At 49.2% G+C, this 26,923-nt stretch overlaps 1 protein-coding gene across 3 annotated transcripts; it reads left to right on the top strand.

The window, feature by feature from the left end:
* Positions 1-307: 307 nt before the first annotated feature.
* On the top strand, positions 308-26,716 carry MYO15B (myosin XVB). 3 transcript variants are annotated; one of them, XM_072937105.1, is made up of 43 exons: positions 308-506; positions 1,020-1,094; positions 2,650-2,707; positions 4,235-4,365; positions 4,472-4,567; positions 6,112-6,347; positions 6,432-6,610; positions 7,321-7,393; positions 7,822-8,028; positions 8,112-8,191; positions 8,383-8,480; positions 8,662-8,749; positions 10,059-10,169; positions 10,322-10,416; positions 10,988-11,212; positions 11,700-11,796; positions 12,139-12,360; positions 12,612-12,801; positions 12,917-13,007; positions 13,544-13,751; positions 15,141-15,256; positions 15,786-15,845; positions 16,083-16,158; positions 16,644-16,762; positions 16,966-17,084; positions 17,486-17,627; positions 17,758-17,869; positions 18,335-18,495; positions 18,761-18,873; positions 18,980-19,043; positions 19,282-19,354; positions 19,711-19,787; positions 20,163-20,239; positions 20,817-20,947; positions 21,940-22,034; positions 22,299-22,376; positions 22,520-22,628; positions 22,953-23,101; positions 23,450-23,577; positions 24,270-24,403; positions 24,886-25,019; positions 25,389-25,529; positions 25,791-26,716. In XM_072937105.1, exons 2-43 carry the CDS (start codon positions 1,092-1,094, stop codon positions 25,848-25,850), a joined length of 4,956 nt encoding a protein of 1,651 aa, XP_072793206.1. In that variant the 5' UTR covers positions 308-506; positions 1,020-1,091; the 3' UTR covers positions 25,851-26,716. The 3 variants fall into 3 exon arrangements, with proteins under 3 accessions (XP_072793206.1, XP_072793205.1, XP_072793207.1); XM_072937104.1 differs by having other exon boundaries at positions 1,017-1,094; XM_072937106.1 differs by lacking the exon at positions 308-506 and having other exon boundaries at positions 524-1,094.
* Positions 26,717-26,923: the final 207 nt, after the last annotated feature.

Here is a 26,923-nt window from a genome sequence, read left to right as displayed (position 1 = left end):
ATCCTTAGAGTAGCAGTGATATCTCATAGCTATCAGCTTTACAAGGGAAGCACCCAGCACAGCTCCTGGCATGGTGGGGCAGAGAGTTAAGGACCATGGTGTTGCTACAAACCTGCAGAGGTGCATCCTCTCTTGCCATGTCCAGCACAGCTTGAGTTTCTGTTCTGTTTCTTGCCTTTCCCACTTGGGCAGGATCCAGATTTTCTTTCTCCCAGGTAACCACAACAGTGTAGCTCTTTTGAATCTGTTTCTGTTCCTTCAGTGTTTGTTTGCTGAGGTCTCTGTACGTGCAGCAGCAGCAGGAAAGGCCTCAAAGTTCACCTGCTACAAAGTTCCTCCTTTCCCCACCCTACAGCCCTGCCCTTTGGACTTTAGCTTGTCACTGTCTTTCTCAGCCCAGCCCTCATAAGCTCCCATGTAGTCACAGTGCTCTGCACCACTGACAGGCAGGAGAGAGGCAGAGAAGGAACAGAGACCCTCCTTCCCCATCTCCAAGCAGGAGTCAGGTGAGTGGTGAGGCTGGGGAGCAATAGAATGGATGGGAAAGGGCAGAGCTGTGAGTGAGTTTAGCTTTTGGTATCCCTCCCGCCTTTCTAAAGGATTTCCTCTCCATGGACAAGTTAATCTGTCCTGTTCAGGCTGTTATCAGGTGCTTTGATGCTGAAGGAGGTGGGTGAATGTTTCTGGCAGCTGCTGGGTGCTGTTGTCCTGAGCCACATCAAATGCTCAGCAAGGGAAGGTGTGGCAGGATGCTGGGCAGGTGCTGGAGGCTCTTGCTGTTGAATTGTGTCACGAAGGGCAGGAGGTGTTTCTGCCAAGCTCAGGTCTTTGCCTGGGGAGCCTCTTCCCAACACACTGTGTTGGAGTCCAAGAAGGCTCTGTAGCTGTTCTGTTATTTTATCTGCTGGAGCAGGACACCATCTCCTGGCCACCCTCAGCGTCTGCCCCCAAAATAGCTGGAATTTGCTTCATACACATATCTGTCCACCCTCTATCCCCTTTTCATCTCCTAACAGCAGGAGTTAGAGGAAAGGAAACAAAGAAGGAACTCCCTGGCCTGTGGTGACAAAGAGAATAGTCCCAGCCAAGGAATGGTGAGTTGCCAAATGGTCTGGGAGGGTCTGAGATCAAAAAAAATCAGGTTCTCCAGGTGTTCTCCCTCCCTTGTGCCTCCTCAGCCCAGGACATCTAGAGGGGGCACACGTGTGTCTGGAACCTGGTACAGATTGCAGGTTAGATGGTATAAAGGGCCTCCTAATACAGAAACATCTCATGAGTTCAGTGTTTCCCTTGCTCTGGGCACAGCCAGGCATTGTCAGCCAGTCCTGTCAGAGCACCGTGTTTGCTCACAGCACTGGACCTCGTCTTCAGAGGTGGAGGGAAGATTATTTTTGGTGATCATCTTCTATTGTGAGGGGTGGGAATGAGACACTTCTGCATAAATATATTAACAGAAGCTGATGTAGAGGAAGGGATGTATTAAAGGTGTTGTAAGACTTTTGGCCTGTATCAACACTTCTAACTAATACTGTTACTGATGTGTCTAGTCTGGACACACATTTTCTGCACTGTCTATATCAAGGGAATCTGAATTGATATTATCCACAATTCTGTGTAGATCTCTCAGTAACAACAAGAAAAATTAGCCCTGGGTGCTCTTGTATCACCTGTTTCCTCAGGTGTGGATCCAGAACTGTGGAATTCACAGTCCACTTCCTGAATACACCATCGAAAAGCCAGATTTGAAGTAAAGTATCTTATGACCAAAATCAAGCTGATCAAAAGTGCTGTGAATCTGTCTTTAAGTGGAGAGAGATGTCAGAATAATATGCTGGTGACAAGAGGCGTTACTATGCAGATCTTAAAAAAAAAAAAAAAACACACAAAAAAACCCCCCCAACCAAACAACAACAACAACCAAAAAAAAACCAAAAATAAAAACCAAAAAAAGAAACAAAAAAAGCCCCCAAAAGCTTCAGTTTTGTGACTTTGGCTTGGTTTTATAGTGCCTTAATCTGAGTAGTTCTGTCTGAAATGCCCTGAGCTGACTTTACATGCAGTGATGCTGATACACTGTGTTCTATTGGCACATCTGCTCCCTACCCTGCAGCAGTGCAAGGTGCAAACCAGTGATAAATTAAGATTCATTGGCCAGATTCTCATCTGGATTACCCTGGTAGAGATCTGAGCTTTCTTAGGACATATATCAAATATGAGAATCAGGTCTCATTTTATTCTGTAGCACTTTTGGATACTGAAAAATCAAAAGAAAACTGTCAGGAAAGTGCAGGAGGAAATGGCCCTTACCCTTCAGGTGCAGTCTCTACAGTGCAATATACCACACTTGATAGGAATGAGGGATGAGTCAAAGAAAGGCAATTTCCTGTCCTTCCCCTTGTGGCAGTTGATTTTTTATTTAGGAATTGCTCCCCTTCCCCTCCTTTGCTGGCCCATGTCACACAGCTGTGTTCATGCAATACCTCACCATTTGCAATGGTTCTGAGTGTTGTGGAGGCAGAAGTCCCTGCTTTGGCTCAGGTGCTCCATCCCTGTCCTGGCAGCTTTTCCAAGGCAGTTTCACCCAGTCTCAGCTCAGGGGTTTTGTGTGTTTTCTCTCTGCTGGCAGCCAGTTTCTGTTTCTCTCTCCAGGACGTGGGGCTGCTGGAGATCCCTGCAGAGCTCGCAGACCTCCTGCACTTTGTTGAAGGTGAGAAATCCTCCTCCTTCCCTCCCTTTCCTGCATTGTTTCACTGAGTATTTCCTTGTTTATACCAATGTATGTCTTTTTTCTCCCTGCTGCCTGTCACTGGGCTGGATTTGCTTCATTATCACTGCAGTGTAAATATGACAAAGGCAAATGGTACCATGGATGTTGTTTCCTGACATGGTAGGGAGGAAAAGCAACTTGGACCAGGGGGCAGAGCACCAACTTGAAAATCAGTATCTTTGTTAATTTTTCAGCTGGTAGAACTGATGGCAGGGATGGTCCAAAACTCTTTGGTCAAAGTTATGTGACAGCAAACTGCTTAATGAACCCAGGTCTCTGGTAGTGATGAGTATCTGGGGTGGAAAAACTTAAACCCATCTTTTACCTGCTCTAAAATCTTTAACAAAATTGAAGGGGAAGAAAATGACAGTTTTGACAATTTCAAAGAAATATTTTCAGGTTTCATTAAAAATTATTTCCTCAAAATGAAGTTTAAAATAGAAGGAAGGAGAAACAGGGTAACAGCTTGATTTTGGAACAATGTAATAACTTGAGATGTAACAACTTATCAGTCTAAGGAAATAACAATAAAATAACTTAAGGATGTAACAATGTAACAAATTAAGTATGTATTAATTCAGCAATTTAGGGATGCACCAATTGGTTTTCAAATCACCAAAATACCACTAACTGCAATAATTTCACAAGCTGTTAATCTGACCCTGAGCATTAAGTTTTGGGCAGTTGTGTTTCCTCTGTAGCTCTCTGTACAAATATTTAAGCTGCAAATAGGTTGAGGCAGAATTTGCCTCTCTCTCTCTCTGTGGTGTCAAACCCAAAGCCAGCTGTGCCTGTGGCCCTCTGTGGGGGACAGTAAGGGAGACAATGAGGCAGAAAAGTCTGGTGAATTGGAGCAGACTGTGCTGGATTCCCAAATAGCTCACATTTCATGGCATAGCCCTCCAGGGACTATCAGCTGGTCTAGTGAGCAATGTAAGCCAGAGGGGCTCAGGGAACAGTGAAACTGCTGGAAATGAAAGCTGATGGGATGTAAATGGGGAGGATTGGAGAGCATCAGGGGACACAGCTAGACAGAGAGGAATGCACAGGAGCTGTGCTGCACTGAGAAATCCCTTCATTTAGTGGTTTGCTCCTCTCTTATCCATGAGAAATCCCTCATTACAAAGAGTTCTCATTTCCTTGTGGACTGGGCTGTTGTCAGCAGTATCTCTGTATGGGCTCAGCATTTCCTGCCTGTAAATGCTGCAGAGCAGACGGATCTCCAGGTGTTCCCTGGGGAGAAGAGTCAGAAAGCTCAGAGCTGTAAAATCTCCCTCCTGAAGGGAGTCCTTGTGCTCTCAGGGAGGTGAGGTTGTCCTGCTGGGGTCTGAGGCTGCAGGGCTGGGCTGGGTGTCCCTGCAGCCAGGGCTGGTTCAGGGGCTCGGCAGGGAGAGGTGCAGGGCAGCTGGGAGCTGCTGTGGGAATTGTTTGTGTCCTGCCACCACGCCAGACCTCCTTCCCTTGCAGGTCGACACCAAGCACAGGCCAACCAGATAACAGAGACACAGCCCCCAGAAGTCAAGGTTAAGGATGACCTTTCCCTCCCACCCACCATCAACAGCTATCCCTTCTCCTCCTTCATCAAATCACACTTCCAGGTGGGAACTCCTTTTATCTCTCTTCACTGCCTCCCCTGTGGGCAGACACACTGGTTTTAGCAACACCAGGAGCAAATATTTCTATTTTTTTTTTCTTTCATTGTAGAAGCCAGATTTCCCTGCCCCTGGTCAGCCTCTGCAGCACCCCTTAACCCACCTGGATGCTGAACACCAGGAGAGTGCACTTGAGATTAACAAATTGGTAAGAGACGTTGTTCTTGACCTTGCTGAAGAACAGGTGGGCACAGACAATGTTTTGAAGACTTTATACAAGTTGCTGGTGGTGGATGCTGTTCTTACAATACATGGAGGGCTGGAAAAGCAGAATAAATTGCTCCTTCTAGGCCCTGGAGCAGACTGACAGTGATCACACACAGCCCCTTAAGGTTGCTGTGTTTTTGAGGAGGCACAGACCAGCCATAGACTACTGGGATCAAAGTGAATGGCCTGGTGATGGAGCCTGAGAATTTGGCAGGACATATAGGAACAGCACTGCTAAACTTTAATATTCCAGACTCAGTAGCAATGAGAAGGGAAATCTGTCTTCTCAACCACTTACTTGTCCGCCAGTCATAAAAAAGTTTCATTTAACCCAGACCTTTTCCATGATGTGGTTTATAGCAAACATCTCATTTGCACCTTGGGCTCACAGATGTGTCAGTACCCCACAGGGGACAATGAACTGTTGTTTAAAGGCTGGAAAAGGGCAGGGACTTTGTCATCAGCAAAAGTACACCTGGAACCACACCCTCACGCTAGAATGTTTGTGTGAAGGGGATGGTGCTATTTCATCTCTGTGGATGTGAAACATATATTTCTCAATATATCTTCTTTAAAATAGAATGGAGCTCCAGATATTTTCTAAGTAAATCTAGTCATGTTTTTGGGAATTACATAGAATTAAAATAAGCCCATTAAGAAAGTTAATACCTAAAAACAGTCTCTTGTTTTGTCCTTGTGATCCCAATTATAGAAGAGCATAAGCTTCGATAAAATCTTGTGAATAGGATTGTGTTTAAGCAGAACACTATTATTTTTCTAAAGATCAAAGGCAGTTTTTCTCCCTTGCTAATGAAGTAGGGATTTGCTACAAAGAATTCCATGAGAACTAAACAACCACCATCCCCTGTTTTTCTCAGTGAATCTCTGACACACTTGGTACCATTAAGTGTTTTTAGAAGTGTTGTTATGCTTAAATGTTCTTTACAAAGCCATCCATTTTAGGAAAAAAAAAAAGTAATTCATGATATATTGAAGTGTAGAGGATGAAAGAAATAATTCTGTACCTAAGGGTGAGAAACGCAAACTAAAAAAGCATTGAAGATGGCAATATGCATAATCAAGAAGCTGAATAATTTCTTCAGTGACTGTGTTGAGCCACCACATCCCATAGTACTTGGTATAATATTAATTGCACCAAAGGCTTTTCAACACTCAGTGGGCACAGTAGCAAGTATCCTATGGTCATTTACTTGTGTGTCTAAGCCCTGCCCAAGGGGAAATATTTCACCCTAGACCAAATTCTGAGTCATACCTCAGAAGAGACTGACCTCACCTTGACTTTTAGTCAGGATCCACTCTCTATAACCGTTGCCTCCCAAATTGCTCAGCACTTTGGTGGTGCACAAAAACCTGAAGACAGACCCCAGTGTGGCTGTATGCTCCTGATGTCTCCAAGTCCCTACACCACAGTTTGGGACAGAGTTACAGCTCCAGTTCTCTCTTTCTTGCCCTGGATTCTTCCAGATTTTGCGGTTCATCGGTGACCAGAGTCTCCGTGGCTGGCAGGAGGTGCTGCTGGGTAACTACATTGCTGGCAGAGGTTTGGGGGATGCTGCTCTGCGTGATGAAATCTTCAGCCAGGTGGTTGCCCAGACCTGGAGGAACCCGGACACGGAGCACAGCCAGCGAGGCTGGGTGCTGATGGCCACTCTGCTGAGCTGCTTTGGCCCCTCACCAGCCCTGGAGAAGCCACTGCTGAAGTAAGAGGAGAAAAGGCAGGCCAAGGCAGGCTTACAGAGGGGTTAAGAGGGATGAGCAGTGCTACATGCAGCTCCTTCTCCTAGGTTTGTGTCAGACTATGGCATGGAGGGCTACAGCGCTGTCTGCCAGCGCAAGATGCTGACGGCAGCTCAGTGCACAGAGACAGAGCCTGCACCCTCTCGGGCTTACCCTCCCACCCAGCTGGAGTGGACAGCAAACCAGAGGAGAGGGAAGATGGTGCTGGATGTTCATACCTTTAATGGTAACTCAGTCTTCTGCCCTCCTGCTGTCTTTTAGTCTCTAAGGGCTTTTCCAGTGCAGTAATCAGCATTTGGGAAATAATTCCCTCAGCTAAGTAAAGTGGATCAGAACACTGTTTGCTGGTACAACCATGGGGAAACAAGCATCTGAATTTAGACCCAAAACTTGCAAGGTCTGGGCATGGTGGGACCTGCTTCTCAGGGGAAGGAATGAGATTCTCCTGGGTCTGGGCCCTGCTCAACAGAGGGTTTTTCAGGCTGTGCATCTCTGCAGGGCTGCTATTCATGACAGCCCATGCAGCAGTATTTGTTAAAGGTACTTTCTACCCTTCTCCCTTCTCAAATATTACCTGAAGCTGCCTCTTGAGCAACTAGCAGCTCTATGAATTGAACACAGAACATCCCTACTCTGGCTCCTTGTGAGTGGAGTGATCCCCAAGCAAACCTGTCAGGTTGGAAATGTCAACCTGTGCCATGAAACAGATATTTTGGAAGTGACATGAAACAGATATTTTGGAAGTGAATGTGTTCATGTGGAGCCTTCCATGAGCTTTCAGTCCTCAAATGCCAGTCTTAGCTCCACAGCCCTGTGGCCCTGCTCAGGAGTGTGTGAAACTTTCCAGCTGGGCTCTACCTGTGTCCCATGGAATGTGGGTGTTGCTTTGGGTCCTGCCAGGGAGGCTGTGGGTACTGACTTTGCTCTCTGTGCCAGAGGAGAAGTTCTCAGCTGAGGTGGAGTCCTGGATGACTGGGGAGCAGTATGCAGCCTGGATTCTGAGTGCAAGGTACTGCCAGAGGACAGGAGCAGGGCTGGGGGTGTGTGACAGGCTGTCACCGGCTCTAATGTTCAGCCTGCTTTGGTCTTCAGGCTGAGATTTATATGGTCACATGTAGAATAGTCACTTCTTGCCCACTCCAGTCTGTGCTCCCTTCTTCACCCTTAACACAACCCTCAACCATAAACAATGGGCTTCTTTAGGAACAGAGGAACCACTGGTGTGATCTCTGAGAGCAACTTCAGAGAAAAAAGTAATTGATAAAAAGGACAAATCTTGAATGATTCTAGTTTTTTTTCTAACCCTGGGCACTTAATAGTTGATTCATACCCTAAATCTAAAGGACGTAAAGGATAGACAAGGCAAGAAGAAACTGAATGTAATGTTTTCCTCCCTCTCCCTTTCCCCTGCCTGCCTGGACACCTTTCCTCTCCCAGGGGCTGTGACAAGAAGACTCGAGGGTGGTCTGTCTCCATGTTCACTGGCAACACATGGCAGGACCTGCTGGGCTGTGACTTTGTGCTGGACCTCATTGGAGAGATGGAGGAGACCAGCAACTTCATCAGCTCCTCCCAGGCCCCCACTGAGTACCCCATCACTCCAGAAAGGGACAGGAGCATCCTCCACTCCTCTGACCTGGACATGTGAGCCACCTATTCCTCCTGCCCCATCACTTGTGGTCCATCTTTCAGCACTCTGGTCCTCATCCCATTTTCCTCTTCAACAGGATCCCTCCTGCTCCAGGTATCCAGGCCCCTCTCTTCCCCCCACCCAGCCTGCCTCCAGAACCTCTTGGTCTCCATCCAGGTGAGCTTTAGCCCAGGACTGTGGCTGACACTGGGAAGGGCCAGATGGGTCCCAGCCAGGGCATCAGGGCAGAGGGGGATTCAGATGATTCTTCTTGTTGTAGAGCTCTGCTCTGAAACGTGAGTAATAGAGACTGGAGGCAGGGGAATGTTTCTTACCTGCCTTGTCACCAGACTTCTCTCTGCTCCCAGATCCAAGGTTTAGAGATGACCTGAGGACCCCTGTAGGCTTGGATCACTATGTGGATGATCTCTTCAGCCCTGTGCTGCATCAGAGCTCCAGAGTATCTGTAAGTGCCCTGATGTTCCCTCCTGCCTTCTCTCTGCAGCTCTCCAGTCCCTGTGAATCCTTCAAGTTTTTCCTGCCTATTCACTGCCCTGCTCAGCTCAGACATGCCTTTGAATGTCTTTCCCTCTGGGAAGTCTGTCCCTCTGAGCTCAGATAACTGTTTAGGTTTTATTTTGGTGCAGGATCTGGAGAGCAGGGAGATTCTCACCAGGCGCATGAAAGGAGGTGGGAAGATTGGACCCACACAGAGAGGAATCTTTCCTTCTACAGGTCTGTAAGGGCATGGGGACAGCTGGGAACACCTGGGACTGCACAACCTTCAGTGAGCACAAGTCAGGGAGCCCCTTAAATGCTAATTATTGCATGCTCAGCTGGTTCATGCAGAGCACTGGGCTTTAGCAGAGGCTGCACTCCTCCTAGGTGAGACAGATGCTTTGCAGAGGTGTTAGATAAGGGAACTGCTTTGTTGTGCTTGTAATTTCTCTTCTGAGCTGGCCTTGGGGTCAAGGCAGCATGTAGCTTGTTTCTGACCCAGACCCCTCTTCCCTAGACAGATATTTGTAAGTCATGTATTCACCTTCTATTCACCCCATGCTTTCGCAGAGCAGTTGGTGCCTTTATCGGGGGTGGTTTAAATCTTTTTTATTACTTCCTTACAGAACTTTCCATCATCTGTAGCTACTCCTTGGGTTAGTAAGTCTGAACCCTGAAGAGGTTCTGGTTTGCGTGTTTGGTTTCTTTAGTTTTCCTCATTTTTGTGGCGCTAAGACTCTGGCATTTGCAGCAAGGTGGAGTAAAACCCCAATATATTAATGGCACTGACAAATCTGCATGGGTAGGAGCACACCCAGCAGTCTCAGAAAGGTGGGAAATATCCAGTTCAGTCATTCCTGAGACAGGCACTACTTCTGGCTATTGGAGAGGCTCTGGGGCATGACAAGCCCTATTACAGATCACTGGCCTGAGACCAGTTTGTCACTTAGGTGGCTTCTTAGATGGGTGAGGTATATGATGATCATCCCAGGATCATTCTCATTGGTAAGGACATAATGACTCAGTAGATTTGTGCTGTGTGCTGACTCCTCTCAGCTGAGTCTGACCCCCACACCCCTTGCACTGCTGGCTTCACACTCAGTGGGGTTTGTTTGTGACCCCATATGGGACTTGACTGCTGGGAGCAGAGGAATTCCATTCTTCCCACAGCTCCTCCCCATGACACACAATGCCATCCAGGCCACTCACTGCAAAGACAGCAGTGTGACAGTCCCAGCCCCAGAGATCTTTGCCCAGTGCTCAAGAGAAAGCTTCTGTAATCATACTCAAGCAGGATTTATTTATAATCTTAATCATGAAAAATGGTGGTGTCAAAAGCTAGGCTGCAGAAACAGAGTCTGGATACTGCTATTTAAAATCTGGCAGGCCACACATTTTTCTTAGGTTTCCTTTTTCCACCTGAGCTTTGCTGTGTCCTGCTGTGTTTGGTGCATGTGGAGAGCACCAGAAGTGCTCTCTGGGGTTGCTCAGGATATTCTCATTTGGGCTTCTCCAAAGCACTGTTCATTTGGTCTTTTGCCTCTAGGCTTGTCTGGAATGACTCAAGCACCAGTTTACCAGCCCATGCCCTCCATGGTGGGGATGCCAGCAGCCATGCCCGTGATGCCAGGCCTTGGTGGGGTTTCACCTGTGCCAGGTAATAGCAGTGTTTCTGTGACTGCAGAGGAGAGGGGTGGAAGGGGGCTGTCAGTGATGCCTGTGCATTTCAGTGTCAGCTGAGGGGCTCAGTGGGGAACGTTCACCTGTAGGATTTTAGGATTTTGAAGACGTGTGTGTTGTCTTCCACAGCCATGGTGATGCCCCAGCCTGTGGTTCCAGCTGTAGATTCCAGCCAGTTGGCAGCACAGCAGCAAGCCTTTATCAACCAGCAGGCCATGCTCATGGTGAGTGGAAAGGCCCCAGGACCTGGGGAACACATCGGTGTTTGTGCCTTGCAGGGGGAAGCCCAGCTCTCCTCCTCTTTGGGCCTGCTCTGTGTCACTCTCTGCTCACTGGGGTGAATTCTATTTTAATCCCCATTATAAAGTGGGGATTATTTAAAACTACAAAACTGGGAGCCCTCTTTTTGCCCCTTTGTGTCCTTTGGGAACATTGAGGCACCAGGAGCAGAGAGAGGAGCAGGCCCTGAGAAGATTCAGCTGTAATTCCCATGGAGTTTTAAGCTGGGATTTGCTATAGATGCAGGTCTGCAGTGTTCTGCTTTCTGTGCAAAGCCCTGTGAGTGCATGGCAGTCCCAGGCTGGCAGCTGTGCCTTTGGGGGGTGTTAGGAGCACTGTATCCTCGGCCAGGTGGGAGAAGACTCCCTGGGCATGCCTTGTCCACACACTGGGAGATTTGCCTTGCATTATGTGGATGTTTTGGGATTGATTAACAGTGGAAAAACAGGACAACCTGTGGCTGATGGCTGGGTTTGTGTAGCCTAGAGCTCATGGACATTGCAATTCCTTCCCCAGGCCCAGCAGATGACCCTTCAAGCCATGAGCATTTCCCAGCAGCAGCAGCAGCAGCAGGAGCTGCAGAAGCGGCAAAAGTCTCTGGAGAACTCAAGGCCAAGAGTCTCAAGCCCAGCACAAGCCTCAGCCCCAGCCACTCTCCCAAAACCCAAGAAGCCTCCCAGCAGCCAGGCTGCTGCAACACCCCCAAGGTCTCCAGAGCCACCAGCTGTGGCAAAAGAGCCGGTATGAGAAACAAACACCGTGGTGGGTTTGGTTTGAATTCCGTGTCTGGTGTTTGCTCTGCGTCCATCTGTATGTGGCTGTGCTTTGGCAGAGAGGAGAGCAGAGATTTGTGCTTCCTGATGATACTGAGACCTTTCAAACTCTGCTTGCTGAGTCTTTAAGGGTCACATCTCAGTGGCTTTTGCTCTGTGGAGGTTTGGCTGCAAGGCTGGCCAATTCTTCTCCAGTTAAGCTGAATTTTTCCACAGGAGAATTAATTACTCTGAGTTCTTTATCTTCCAGCAAGCTGTATGGAACCTCTAACATAATCCCCCTTCTCTGTGCTTGGCCGAGAGCTCCTTGTGTTACAAACTGACCTATTGGGACACTCCTGGGTGTGGAGAGGTTCTAGATCAGAACAGTTTGAGACAAAATCACCCCTGAGTGAAGGGCACTGCAGAGGTACTGCTGGCTGGTGCTAACTAAACAAGTTGTGCACTGTCTGCAGGATTATGACTACGTGGAAGAGGAGTTCTCCAGCAGTGATGATGATGACTGTCCTCGGGAAACCTTCCAGCAGAAGAAAGAGTACTTCCAGAAGCTGGGTGAGCATCTGCTACTTCGGGAATTTCACTCATCATAACACCTTGCTCTGCAGCCTTCCTGGCATGCCCAGGTGTTCTTGTCTCCCTGTCTGGAATCCAGCTAATCCCTGCAGGAGCTGCTGGTGACGTGTGTGCAGGAGTTTGGGGCTCTTCTGCTAGCTACAGTTCAGACTGTGAGCTGTTGTGGGGCCAGTTTTATAGAAATCTCTGGGTATGTGACTGCCACATTCTCCCTCACTCTAGGAAAGAGGTTTTTGCTGACTGAGGCAAGAGTGAGAACTGTGCCATCAGTGCCAGGTTTTTGGTGTGGGTTTGACTAGTCAAGTCCCCCTTTCTATACAGGAGAGCAGCACATTCGAGTGAAGAAAGTCAGACCTAGCAAAACCTGGACTCCTCCAGCAAAACCCCAGCCAACAGAGGAGGAGGAGGAGGAGAAAAGAGAGGAGCTGGAGAAGAGGAAGAAAGAGGAGCTGGAGAAGAGGAAAAAAGAGGAGCTGGAGAAGAGGAAAAAAGAGGAGCTGGAGAAGAGGAAAGAAGTGAAGCCTGTCCCTAAACCAGAGCCAGGTAAGATGTTATGCAGTGGAGACTCAAGCAGGTTGACAAGGAAGAACTTTCCAGGAACATCAGGCCAGGATTTAGGCAGAGGAGGAAAGGATCTGACTCTTCTGGGAGTCTACATCTAGACAGGAGAGGAAAGAGGAATGTCAGGCCATTGCCAGGCAGCATCAGAGGGAAAGAAAATGAAGGTCAAGTGAGATAAAGGGATTTCTCCTGTGTCTTTGCTGGTCTGTTGATAAAAGCTGTCACCCAAACAGCTCCTGCTTCCCCTCTGCCACCTCCTGAGCCAAAGCCAAAGAAAGAGACACCAAAACCAAAGAAGGAGCCACCTGTAGTGAAGCCTTCAGGCCCTGAGAAGCTTCCTGCACCCAGCCGTGAGATCAGGAACATCATCAAAATGTACCAGAGCAGACCAGCCCCTGAGCCCCAGCCCCTCCAGCCCACCAGGTAAGAATGTGGGATCCCCCTGTGGTCCAGAGGGACATTGGGTTCTCTATCTCAGCTCTGCCATGTGGCTCCATTGTGCCCAAACCCCATAATGCTGTCCTGTGTTCCCTTGCAGGAAAGTACCCAAGCCATTTATAAAGAAGAATGACCCCAAAAATGAGGCTCTGGCCAAACTGGGAATGATGAACCCCTCACCTCAGCGATCAGTGAGTTCTTTGCTCTCTGGTTGCTTCGGGAGCTCAGCAGAGAGAGCCTGTCCGTCCCATTTGCAGCAGGCTGGGATCTCCCTGGCGCTGCAGGAGCAGCCAGGTGATTTCTGGCTGGGTTGTGAGATAACTGGGAGCTCACACCATGGTCCTACCCACCCTAGACTGAGTTCCTGTAAAGTCATCTGAGGTCCTGAAGAAAAGGTTCTGGAGCAGCAAGTGCTGTTGTGAAATGCTAAAGGCTGATCTGGAAGCAAGCAACTCATGTTCTCCATGTTTGGCACCAAGGCTTTGGCTTGTTAACATCCTTTTTTCCTTTCCAAACCAGAGGTTTTGATCTCAAATACTTGGTCCTCTGGTTTTGGTTGATCATCTCTTTGTAGATTTTTGTGTTGATCTAAAGGCAGTGGTGGGCTGTTCACACAGATCTTGCTCCAGGGGTGGACTGCTGCCCTAAGATGATTTGGAACAGCAGTGTCAGGACAGAGCCCAGGAATGCAGGAAAAGACTGGCTCAAATGTTTTGCTGTCTTGCAGCCATCTCCTGTGCCACAGGAGAAGAAGACACCTCCACCTGTCAAACCCAAGCCAGGCCAAGCTTCCAGCTCTATCAAGGAAAAGCAGTTGCCTCTCCTGTCCATCTTCAAACCAGAGGATGCCCCACCAGCTGCCCAGGCTCCTCAAGCTCCCCCTCTTCCCCCACCAATGCCTGAGGACCAAGGCAGGCAGGAATCCACAGGGAAGGGTGAGTACTGGTTTCACCCATGTGGGATTTGGTGGCAGGGCAGGAGGGGATGGGGCTGGAATCAGCCCAGGAGAGTCATGGCACAGGTCCTGGCAGCAGGCAGTGTGCCAGGGGCTGAGGGAGCTGTGTGAGACCAGGAGATGGTGCAATCTTATCTGTGAGCAATCAGATGTCACAGTTCCAGCCTGGCCCAGCAGCCTGCGTGGCACTTCCCAGCCCTTAACTCTTCCCTTCTGAAAAATGCAGCTAAAAATAGAAAGCTCCTTTTATTGTTTACCTACAGCATAATTATCAAAGTGGCAATTAGTGGGTGGACTTTAGACCAGGGAGGAATGGGAAGCCAGGTCTTTCACCTTACAAACCTCTGGAGGGATCTTAGAGACAGGCTCAGGAATGTTTCTCAGAGTGAGGCTGAGCCTGGGAGACCTTGGACACATAAAGAGTGTTTGGATGCTGCCCATTTTAAAAAAGTAGAGGTAATAGTTATCAGCAGTAGTTTGGAAGTGTTATTCAGTCTTAGTTTTGCCTTTGAATTTCCATGTGAGCCTGAATTAATTTTATACATTGGATACCTGTACCAATGTATTTCAAGCTGTTTAAAATTCTCATCAGCCATAACCTGCAAGGAACAGTCAGTCAAACACATTACTGAAGGACTCCATTCTGCAGCAACTTCCCTGGTATAAAAGAATTTCCCTATTAGCTCCTCCTCTCTTAAAAAAATATTATTTAGGAAATCCTGTGAAAGTAAATCAAAGTAACTGGATTAGCCTGAAAAATTACTTCATGCTTTGGAATAGGGATACAGAAACAGCTGAGGTATGGGAATTACTACATTATTTGTCTATATACTCTGAAATTTTGAAAGTTTGAAGTGCTTAAATGAAGACATTCCTGTCTCATAAAGTAAGAACTTTGAGCAGTTGCCTTCAGACTGAGCCTGTCCTTAACACATATGCAGAGACACAATCTGGTGCTAGTTTTGGGTGCCCTGAACCAGAACCTTGCAGTCTCCAAGCTCAGGGGAGAACTTCTATGTTCCTCTGAAACCTTTAGCAGCTTGTTTGTAATGACACACAGTGAAACCTGTGTCTTCAACCTCAAGCACCGAGGGAGTATTTCATGTGGGAGGCTGAGTGCTCCCAGTCCCTGGAGTGTTTCTGTTCTTAGCAGTGAACTTTGTGGCTAGACAGTGGAAGTGTAAATGCTACCAGAAATTCTGGGAATGACTGGTTTGTGCTCACATGAGCTGGTCACTGACCTTCAGGAGATTCCCTGACAGGAATATTCCATCAGGAACTGTCCCCTTTCTCCTGGTAGGTCTTTGGTGGATGGAAAGGACCTTGTAACCCTCTCAGCCCATCTTCACTGCTTTTTCTCCCCATGCAGACTCTGCTGTGACAGTGGCAGGTGATGATGGGATCAAGACCCAGCTGTACAAGCTCACCACCAGCGTCAGCTTTTCCTATGTCGACCCTGCCTGGAAAATTTTTCTGCGCAAAGAGGTTCAGTTCCTTAGCTGAGGATTGGCTGGGGAGGGGAGCTCGTCCCATCTTTGGTTAAAATGGGTTTTTTTGGTCATAAGTACTCAATGCAAGCTAAGAGCACAAAGATAATTCTGGGATCACACACACAGGAGTTGGAGGCAGGGGATCATGTCATGGGGAATCCGGGTCCTGCTCTGCCTTACTGACACTTGTCTCAGTTTCTGTACCTGTCCTTTCCTCCCTTTATACTACTGAGAAATCTAGAACTGAATTTGTTGTTGCCTGGTGCTTTCCTGCTAATATAGTACAAATGTGTTTAAAATCATGTACCGGAGAGTGTGCTAAACTCACCAGGGCTCATCCCTTGGTCTGACTCAGGTTTTGGTCCTTCACTCCTGGTCCTTCTGTTTACATTCAGTGTCTCCTCCCTGCCTGTCCCTGGAGATGAACTCACTCCTCCCTGGCAGCAGGGCTTATGGATTGCAAAATATCCCCAGGGAGCTACTTCTGCAATATCTGTAACACCACTATTGCCCTCCTCTTGCAGGTGTTTTATCCCAAAGAAAATTTCAGCCACCCTTATTGTCTGAACTTGCTGTGTGAACAGGTAAGCACTGGAGTGAGTATGGCTCAAGGCCAGTTGTCTCTCTGGGGACAAAACACTGCATAATTACATTGCATGAGTTACCTTCACTTCTCCATCCCAAACAGTGCAAGTCTCTTCCCCAGATCCACACAGTCCCTGTTCACTCCTCTCTGAGACTCAGTTTAGCAGCCTCAGGTGCTCCAGCACAGCCAGGTGTGGCTTTTGCAATGGAAGCCTCTCCATTCTCTTCCTCTGCAGATCATCCGTGACACCTTCTCTGAGTCCAGCTTTCGGATCTCCAGGGAGGAGAAGCGCAAGATGAAAGACCTGCTGAGTAATTAACAGCCCCATCACCCCTTCCCCTCTGTCTGTGCCCATCCCAGCTTCTGGTCTGGAATGAAAAACTGACCTCCAACCCTTTCAGTCAGTACTTAGGGTAGAGGAGAAATGTTTGTCACTGCAGCAGAGAAGGACATTTGTAGAGTGCAGTGTAGGAATGTTGGTTTATTCCAAATGGCCCTGAAATTTCTATGAGCCAGAAAACCTTAGTTCTGAAATGTTTATTGTGGGGAGAGTGAACTGAAGCCCAAGGATAGGATTTTGATTTGCTTCAAATTCCCACTGTCATCTCTGATATGATCATCATAGAGAAAGGGATGGAAACCAGTAGTAGACTGGTATGTGCAAGTGTCCTTTTCCCTCTGCATGTGGTTTGCTGTGCTGTGAACACAGAGGGACTGCTGGAATGAATCCCTGGGAAGAGGGAGACTTGGCCACCTTTGTCTTTCTAAGCTAGTAACAGTTTTGTAACCCTGCTAGTGGAGTTCCGAGTTGGCAACAATGCCCAGTCCATTCAGGAGGACGGGATAAAGAAGAGGATTGTCGTGGCTGCTCGGGACAACTGGGCCAACTATTTCTCCCGCCTTTTCCCAGTTCAGGTGAGTCTTAATTCTCTCACCAGACCCCCTAGCTGTGGCTGCAGGTCACTCTTTCTGTCCCCCTGCCTGGCCACACTGCAGTGATTCTGTACCTTCCATACCCTGCAGGGTTTCACACCTCTCGTGTGGCATCTCCTCTCCCTGGTGCCACCTGTGCAGGTGGGATGGAGCCTTCAGTTCTCTGTGCTGCACCTCCCTTACAGGGTGAAAAGGGAAGTGATGTGCAGATCCTGGGTGTTTCTCACCGGGGCATGAGGCTGCTGAAGGTGGAGAAAGCAGCTGGATACCATCCTGAGCACCTCAAGATCCTATGCAGCTACTGGTGAGCAAAAGGGCCCTGGCTGCTGCAGGAGGACAGTTTGTGTCTGGCAGGGTGTTGGAGGCAAACTGAATGGGGGAGCTGAAAATTCTGAGTTGTGCTGTGCTCTCCAGGATTATCCTAGGCCAGCTGTCACTCACTGAGCCTCCTTTTAATGAGTCTGGCTTCTCCTTTTCCTTCCTACCTTGAGCTTTGCTTACAAGTAAGTGCTGGGGGTGAATCAGCTCTGTGGGTCATCACAGGGAGCTCCTCAGGGTGAAAGCCATGAGCAGCTGGAGGAAGGCCAGCATGGAGAATGTTGAGGCATGTCTCCATTCCCAGTCCTTGGAATGGGCTCCCATCCCCACATTCTGCATCCCAAGCTCTGGCAGAAGGAGTCTGAGCACGCTGGCTTGTGTTCCCAGCTTTGCAGATATACTGTCCGTGGAGATGAAAGGCAGCAATTCCCTGGAGTTCTCCCTGAAGACAGAGCAGCTCATCCTGCACTCTCCAAAGGCTCCGTGCATCAAGGCCATGGTGGAACTCTTCATGCAGGAGCTGAGGCAGGTGAGGCAGCTGGAGTGCAGTAGGGAATGAAGGTGGTTTCCCAGATGAAATTGAGTGTCTGTGGGGTGACATGCTCTGAGCCCTGCATGTCCTTGGGACAAGATCTGACCTGGCCGTGGCCTTTCCCCAGGACACCAACTATGTGGTGGCTCTGCGCAGCTACATCGTGGATGACAAGAGCCTGCTCAGCTTCAAGAAGGGCGACCTCATCGAGCTGCTGCCCATGCAGGGCGTGGAGCCAGGTGAGGGGGTGTGTTGGGATTGGCAGGACGAGGATCAAGGGCCTGCTGGACCCATGGTGCCCAGAACCAGAGGAATATAGGGTAGGCTAGCATCATCGGCCTCCAGCTCTGCCAGACAAGCCTTGTCCCAGTTGCCTCAGTTATAGGAATTAAAGTTTTTTTTATATATATAATTATAGTTTTTATATATAGTTATAGAAAACTTTTTATACAGTTTTTTAATATAAAAATATATATAAAGTTTTTTTATATAAAACTTTTTATAAAGTTTTTTTATAAAAACTTTTTTTTTAATATATAGTTATTGTTATATATCAGTTATAGTTTTTTATGTATATATATGTTTCCTTAGGATGCATGAAAACCTGGTGAGTCTGATGCTCTCCTTCACCAGCACAGAGCTTCAGTGCTCGTTTCTCTTGGCAGCTGCCCTGGCTCCTGACCCTTTCTCTGTTGCTTTTCCAGGGTGGCAGTTTGGCTCCACCGGTGGCCGCTGTGGTCTGTTCCCCACCAGCCTGGTGCAGCTGGCTCCTGCCATTGACTACCTCAGCACCAGCATAGACAGACGGGGAGAGCGGAGGAAGAGCATGAGAGCTGCCCCAGAGAGCAGGAACACCAGCAGGGAGGTGAGCAGTCCTTGGGGAGGGACACCCAGGGGACATGGCTGGGTTCTGTGGGAGCTGCCAGGGTGGGTCCATGGCTCTGGTGGTGTCTGACCTCTGAGGGCAGAGGGAAGAAGATGATGAGTGCTTAGTCTTTGCAGATGAGACACTCAAATCCATCACAGTGTTGGAGGGGAGGCACCACACACAGATGAGGCCTGGCAGCTGAGAATACACACTGCAGTTCCTCAGCTGATGTTTTAGGGTGGGTTTGGTGGTGTTCCTGCAGAGTTCTGTCCTCAGCCTGACACCAGAAGCCACTAGCACCATGTTAGTCCCTGCTGGTGACCATTACACCATGATTGACTTCGCCACCATCTACTTCCAAGAGGCTCAGTCCATGTGAGTAGCCTGTGCTCCTTCCCAAACAGGACCTGGGTAGCCTGACCCACACCAGGCTGTTTCTGGGGGTATTTCTTGGACTGCATGTTCCCTCTCCTCTGTCTAGGCAGGGCCTGAAGGGGATGTCAGCTGAGAAGAAGAACGTGGCTGACCTGGTACGGCACACCAAGGTGAGCTCAGCCTCTCCCCCTGGCCACAGCCAGAATCCCAGCTCCAGCACTGCCTCTGGCTTTGTCCCCACATGGCCAAAGAACAGATCCTTGGCTGCAGTCTCTGGACAAGTTTAGGTGTCTCCTACTCTTCAGTGCTGCCTGTGGGATCCTGGCAGCTCAAGTGTCTGGTGCAGCCTGCAGAGCAGAGCTCTGTGTGATCACAGCCCTGGTTCATCCCTGTCTTCTGGCCCTGTAGGTCCCAATCCAGGCGTCTTTGCTCCGGTACTCTGACAGTGAGCTGAACGAGCTGGCTACAAAGAACTTCCAGAGTAAGGACCTCCCTGGGACAGCACAGCAGAGAGGGGGAGTGGGGTGGTCAGGGTGGGTGCACACAGACATTGTGGGGCTCAGTGGGAGTGGAGGGTCCCTTCTGCAGTTCTGGGAAGGCAGGAAGGCATTTCTGCAGTTCATGACCCCCTGTGTGCTTGCTGAAATCTTCCAACAAGAGGGACTTTGCCTGGAGTGCTAAGTGTCCCAGAACACTCTGCCTGGGCTTTGGGCTGACTCCACATGTCCAGTGCAAGCCTTGTAACAGCAGAGAAGTTTTCAGGACATTTTCTTGCCCACTGCCAGCCCCATGGCAGACCACCCCATCTCAGACTAAAGGCCAGGCTTTGCCTTGCAGCACTGATGAGGTTCATGGGAGATCGGCCAAAACACAAGCACCAGACTGAGGTCCAATGCATCTATGAAATCCTTCAGGTTTGTGAGCTTCCCCTGGGAAAAGTGCAGAAGCACCAATGGGAATGGAGGGCCAAGACCTTGCTGGGAAGGAAAAGAGCAGGGAGAGTCCTAATAGCACCTCCTACATGAGGAAGGGAGATGAAACAGACTGTGGGGAGGGTTTGCATGTAAATGGTTTTTCTGGATATCACTGTCTGGATGAGAGCACAACCTGCCTCTGCTCTCTCCTCCTTTGAGCCTAAATAGCACAAGGGATCAGAGGCTGCAAGGCCCAAACTTTAAACCAAACTAACAGAGCTCTGAAGCTGGGAGAGGAAGGGCACAAGGATGACCTGGGGACATCTCTGATCTCTCATCCCCTCTCTGATGCTGTTTTCCCCTCTCTGGATGCAGCTGTGCAAGGAGAAGGAGAATTTGCACGATGAGATCTACTGCCAGGTCATCAAACAAGTCACACACAACCCTCAGCAGTGAGTACCAGCACTGCCAGCTCCTGTGTGTGCCCAGCTGGAGAGGAACCATCTGCTGCAGGGACACCAGGACCAGGGGAGAGGGTGTCCCCTCATGATGGCTTGTCCCCAGCTGCTCCAGTGCTGAAGCTCCTGCTGAGCACTCAGAAAATTTGCTGGGCACTGGGTCTGGCATTTTCACTTTAGTAGATATTTTTCCCTATATTTCTGGCTGCTGATCTATCTGGGCACAGTAAACATTCCTGGTGGCTCCTGGTCAGGTGCTGCTCAGAGTCCTGATTTCCTCCTCCCAGCTTTGGGGAATTGATAAGCACCAGTCAAGGACTGGCTTGGCCCCACACTGCCCTGGGAGGTGGCAGCAGTGGCATCGGAGTGGCCTTGATTGTTCCCTTTCATTGCTGGCTGTTGGAATAACTGAATCAATCTCTTACTCAGCACAAGAAACCTCTGACCAAGGGCTGGCACCTCCTTTTCTGCCAGCTGCCAGAGGTGTTCAGAAGGGCACAAGCTCACTTTGAGCTACTCAGAGCAGGAATTGTCATGTCCCAAGGTGCCCACAGTCCTTTCTGATCCACAGGGAGAGCGAGCTGCGAGGCTGGTTGCTCCTAAACCTGCTCACTGGGTACTTCCTGCCTTCCAAAATCCTGATGCCCTATGCCACCAAGTTCCTGCAGCTGGCCAGCAGTGATCCATCCAGAACCCACCATGGTAAGACTGTTTGTGTCCTGTAAAGCAAATATTCCAGATCTAATCTGTTGTTCCTCTGTCCCAGACACTGCCATGTTTGGATGTGTCCTGGCAGGGTGGGAGGTGAGGTCAAATCTCTCGTCTCTCCTAGCAGTGACAGGGGTGTCTTAGTTTGAACACACAGGTGTCTGCTAAGGAAGGCAGGAGCCTCCCTTGAAATGGAAAATGTAAACCCCCTCCCTCCAAATTGTAATAATTTTGAAATTAAGGGGCCCTCTGGCAAAGATATGGGAATAGGAATAACAGTTCTTTATTAGGAAAAAAAAATAGAACAAAAAAATGTAGTAATACAGAACAATGACAGAGTCAGAACAGGCCCTGACCCCCTGTGGGTCAGGGAGGTGGCAGCAGCCCCATCCCAGGGTGGCTCAGCCCTCCTGCAGTGCCAGCTGTGCTTCTGCTGGAGCAGGATCCTGCACAAGGGGGGAGTTTTCCTCTGGAGCTCCAGGGCTGCTGGAGATGGGCCTGGGCTCCTCTGGGAATGCAGTGGGAAGAAAGCTGCTCCTCTGGGAATGCAGGGGGAAGAAAGCTGCTCCTCAGGGAATGCAGTGGGAAGAAAGCTGCTCCTCTGGGAATGCAGGGGGCAAAGGCTGCTGTGCTGTTCCCAGGTCAGATTGGATCCAGGTAGGAATGTTTGGCTCCTCCCCTGGGCAGAGCATCTCCCCATGGGTGATGGAATTTTCTCAGCCATGCAGGGACACTCAGTGGCCATGGACAGCAGAGATCTCCTGGAGGGAGGGTTGGGTGTGGGAGAGATAAAGCAAACTGCCCAAAGAGCAGCAGAGCCCTGCCCCAGCTCTGACAGATGGCAATAGAATACACACAGCCAGACACATCTCACAACCTAAGAGAAGGGGTTAAATTCAACTTGGCCAGGATGACCCAACACCACAGGACACTGTGTTTAGGTCTCTCTTTGGCTCAGCACATGGAGCTTTTTCCTTTTCCTGCAGATATAGCCAAGATCTGCCAGAGCAACCTGCGCAAAAACTTCCTGTACGGGGGCCGTCGGCACCTCCCTTTCCCTGTGGAGATGGAGGCACTGCTGGTATGGAGGGCAGGGAAGTGGGTGGGTGCTGGGAAGGGGGACAGGGAAGAGGCTTTGGAGGTGCCACGTGCAGTGTGACAGGGGCAGCTGGTGTTTCAGGAGAGGAAATGGAGCGTGTGGATGGAAGGAGCTCGGGAAGTGCAGTGCCATGGAGTGGGCAGGTGCTGAGGACAAGCAGTGGCAGCAGGGATGAGGAAGAAGAGGGACAAACACACGGGTGATGGGACCCTGCATGTCTTGCTGCCTGAACATTGTTCTTTGCAGAAGGGACACGGTGCCCGCCGGCTGGTTGTGTTGATGCCTGGAGGCATGGAGTACCTCACCAGGATCAGGACATTCACTGTGAGTTTCCAGCTGTGAATTCCTTCACTGGTCTGGACTCTGAGCCACACCAGGGAAATCCCTTATCTGACAAGGGATAATGTGTCTATCTGCTCTTTGGCTTACCTGGTCAGGGTATTCATTTCCTTCTTTCCTTGCTTCAGGTGGCCAAGGAGCTCTTGCAGGAGATCTGTGAGCAGATGGGAATAGGTGAACAGCAAGAGATACAGGATTTTGTTCTCTTTGCTATCAGGAGTGACGACAAAAATCTCGGCAAGTAGAGACCAGCATGGAGCTTCTCTCTTTCAGCAGCCTCTGCAAAAGGGAGCATCACAGCTCCTGCTTGGAATAGTTCCTCCACCCTTGCTGCCTCCTGGGAGGGTCCTCTTAAGCAGTTTCCCTCTATATTAGGGTTAAAGATTGATTCTCCCCAGGGTCTGGGCAGCTTGTTCCTGAAAGAGGTGTGGGATTCTGTGTCCCTTTGGAATGGCTGATGGTTGGAGTCTCAGGGTGGGGTGGAACTGAGGTGTGCAGGAAGGCTCCTGTCCCAGCCTCTCTACCAAGAAGGATGGATGACCCTCTCTCTGTGTCATGTAGGTAAAATGGTGAGACCAATAAAACTGGAGGAGTATCTCCATGATTACCTGCTGGAGGACAAGCTGGTCACTGTGACTTTACGCAGGCTCATCTGGAGGACACCTCTGCACTTCGACAACGAAGTTTACACAGATGTCCATTATGGACAGGTAAGGAAGAGCAGGACCCTCCCTAGCAGGGACAGATGTAGTGTCCCAGCCAACAGGAATGTCCCAAGGGGGCTGAAATAGCAGGAGTGCTGATGGGCTTTGTGTGCTGTTTGTGGGAGTGACTGAACACTGAAGCTATGGATGCCAGGAAGGCTCTGTGCCTGTGGCCTCAGCCTGGAGCAGTGCTGTTCCACACACTGTGCAGCTCCCCAGGCTCTTCCTGAGCTCAGCCTTTGTTTTGCATTATCAGCAAGGCAGGACGTGGGTCTGTGCAGCCTGGCACTGCCCAGACTTGCCTGTACCCTCTGGCAGGTTTAACAAAGGCCTCTTTGCTGTGCTGTCCCTCAGGTGCTGTGGGATTACCTGAATGGGAGGATCCTGCTGAACCAGAGTAAAGAAATGGAGATGCAGGTGGGCCTTTTGGCAATGCTCCAGCACTGGGCCAAAGTGGAGCAGCAGAACTCTGCTCCCTCCAGGTATGCCTGTGGCAGAGGGGATCTCTCTGTGATGGCCATACACCACAGGGGTTAGGGGCAGGTACCTGGAAGTCCTCTGAATAATTAAGAAATGTCCAGTTCTGGAGAACACAGAGGGTCATGAGGGTGCCATAGTAATTTCATTTGATTGCCATGGATTTGTAACACCAAGAAGGAAGGGCATGAGCTCATGGTTTGGGTGAAGCCTTTATTCTCTCTCACAAGTGTCAGAAGTTTCAACCCTGGACACCTGAAATCTGTAGTGTAGGGATGCCCAATGGGAACAAAATTGTCCCTGGCTACTGGAAACCTTCAGTCCTGTAGTTTCAAGCTGTACTTTGCCACTCCTTCCTTTCCTTATGCACTTTGACTTGGAGTTGAGGTAATGCCTCCATCAGATGCCCTTAAAGCACCAGCAGGAGGGAAATGGCATGACCCTGCTGGTCACTGAAGAGCTCTTGCTGTCTCCAGAAAAGAGGGTCAAGACAAGGGTGGTCTCACTGTCTCTGATGGTTCCTTCCACCTAATCCAATGCAGGCATCACCTGTTGTGCTCTTCTTCTCCCCCTTCACCCTTGTTCCCAGATATACAATGGAAAATTGTTGCCCCATGCCCTCCCTCCTCTTAATCCCCTGGCTGATGTTTGATTTTAGCTGGGCAGGGGATGAATTAGAATCTGTTTTTTGGCACAGGGAAGAGCTGAAGGAGTACACTCCAAAGACCCTGCAGTCCTCCATCAGCCCCAAGGCTCTGCACAGCCACGTGGCCACACTGCTGAGAACGAGGCCGCCCCTCCAGCCACGGGATGCAAAAATCCAGTTCATAGGTGAGGAGACATCCAGATCTGCTTCAGTTTCTATGCTGTTTCAGCTTCTGGAAGCTGGTCTGAATGCACTTTTGAGACAATTCATGAGGTTGTTGATGATTTTTGGAGCCTGGAATGAGCCATGAGAATGCAATTCCCTGACAGTTCTTCACTGTGGATTAGATCTTGTTCCCAAGCATGATGATATGGTAGAAGTTCCATCTCTTGTTGGAGTCTGCAGTGGATTTTCAGAGCTCTGTACAAGCTGTGTTTTAATTGATATTCTGGCTTCATGTCTGTTTTCCAGTCGGAAAAGGACAGGACATGCACTCAGGTGACTGAGAATTGAGTCTCAGAAGCCAGGGAGGGAGGCATAAATTGTCAATGTTACTTTTTAATATAAAAAATCTTGGGAACACTGCCAATTTTGACCACCCCAGGCTGATGCAGTAAATTGCTGGCTGAAAGCTGTTGCCCTCAGGCCACTTTTTGCTCTCTTCTAGAGCACGTCATGAAATTGCCTTTCTTTGGCTACACCATCTTCATAGTGGAGAGAATCAGTGAAGGCATGATCCCTGTGCCCTGTTTTTTTGGTGTGAACAAGGAGGAGATCATTGCGGTGGATGTCACCACCCAGGTATGCCAGACAGTTCCCCTTGATCTGTCAGATAATATCTGTGACTTTAGAAGAACTTGTGAGCACTAGCCCAAAGTAAGAGAGTATACAACAGGCATTATTGCCATGGGCTCTTTTGTAAATCCAGTGTTTATGCTAACAAGCACAATCCACAGTAAAACTAAATGTAGAAGCCATTCCTGTTTGTCCCAGTCCTGTGGGAGTTCCAGGGCTGTGTTGGGCAGCCGGAGCCTGCCCTGTATCCTGCACACACCACCCTGGATCCCAGACCTTCCCTCAGCTTTCCACAGGCTCCTGAGGTGCCTTTTGGTGAGAATCAGACGGTTTCACTTTAGGGACTGCTCCTGAGAGTGGCTTTTCCCTTTGCAGGCCGTGTCCCAGGTCATTCTCCTGAAGGAGCTGCAGAAGATGCGCACCCTGAGGCCCATGTCTGACGGAGGCCTTCCCGGCCTGGAGCTCCACTACGGCTCCCCTGGCAGCCCCAAAGCCCTGTGGGTGGAACTGTCACAGGTGAGATCAGCCTGGACCTGCAGCTTCCTCCTGGCACCTCCCAAATTGCCCTCCCCTGCCCAGCTGAGGGATGGTGCTGCTGCTCCTGGCTCGTGTCCCAAAGGAGGAAGGGGACACTGCATTTCCAGGCTCTGAAGTGCAGCTTGGTCCCAGCATATGGCTGATATTTGATTATAGGAAGTGATTTATGGGGATATTTAACTAGGGGAAGCAGCTCTTTCTGTGGTAAAGAGTGATTGATGCTGGTTTGTGTTTTGACAGGCCAAAGAACTGTACCACACAATTGTTGTCATGCTGGATAAAACAGAGCTGCACTCCTAGAGCCTGAAAGGAGGAGAATGGCCAAGGAAAACAGCACTGTTTCCCTTTCTCTGAACTTGGTCAGTGCTCCCTGACCTGTCTTTGGGAGAGAACTCTTCCAGAAGACACCCATGACCTCAGCCAGCTGCTTTCTAAGAATGCCACCACAGCGTTTGTTGATGGAGTGATCATAACCCTTGTGACCTGCCATTCCGCCCTCAAGCACTTCCTTGAAACAATCCATGCTGTGGCTAAACAAACCCCAAGGGCCTCTCCACACCACAGCCCTTCCAACAAAGAGCAGCTGACCCAAAGCAAGCACTTGCCTTCAAGCTTTGCACTGTGCAACTCCTCCTTTCTGTTTTGAATTAATTATCACGAGCAAAGCCTGGTGCTTGCTAGAGATTTGTGTATCCCAATGCCCAGCTGAGGCTGTGCAATGCCTGCATGGCCTGCTGGTGCTTTCCAGGAGCCAGATTTGTCTCTGAATTGATATGCAGAAGTCCTGTAGCTAGGATTTGTGAAGCAGTTTGTAGAAAGCATCCTAATTGAAAAGCAGATCAGTGTTAATCATACAATTAACACATATGCTGGGGCACAGATTGAGCAGCAATGGTAAGGAAGTTTATTGTTAATTAATTTCTCACTGACATAATTATATGCATATGCTTCCTTCTACTATAAAGAAGTCAGTCATGGTCATGCAGCTGTCAGACTTCAATGATGGCTCTATGCCCATGGAGGAAGCTTCTTCAAACAGAACTTGTATTATACTGAAGTGTTTTGGGTTGTACAAAAATATTTAATTTATTTTTATTGCCACAGCTCTCCTAATGACCTGAGGAATAACTGCCCTTTAGGAAATTGCAATAAAATAATCACAGAGATGTTCTGAGGTATGATATGCTAGATCTTTCATATAACCTGGGAAAACTTAGCTGCAGGAAATGGGTAAAGCTTGAGGAAAATGTTATCACTGTTGGCAGGGAAGGGGGGATAGATCTGAGAGTGCTCAGTGCAAGCCCTGATGCACAGTTAGACTTTTGCTGGTGAGCTGATGCCAGTGGGAACTACAGCATCTTCCCTGGCAGGTG

Source organism: Taeniopygia guttata, chromosome 18 (genome assembly GCF_048771995.1).
Source record: "Taeniopygia guttata chromosome 18, bTaeGut7.mat, whole genome shotgun sequence".
In the NCBI taxonomy this organism is placed as follows: Eukaryota; Metazoa; Chordata; class Aves; order Passeriformes; family Estrildidae; genus Taeniopygia; species Taeniopygia guttata.
Note: the sequence above shows the minus strand (reverse complement) of the source record. Positions and strands in the feature narration are given on the sequence as shown.

Bases quoted from the DNA above. Each gene is read 5' to 3' on its own strand.
- MYO15B (XM_072937105.1), top strand. The intron at 10,170-10,321 runs GTAATAGCAGTG...TGTCTTCCACAG, and splicing joins TGGGGTTTCACCTGTGCCAG to CCATGGTGATGCCCCAGCCT. The intron at 18,496-18,760 runs GTGAGCAGTCCT...GTGTTCCTGCAG, and splicing joins GCAGGAACACCAGCAGGGAG to AGTTCTGTCCTCAGCCTGAC.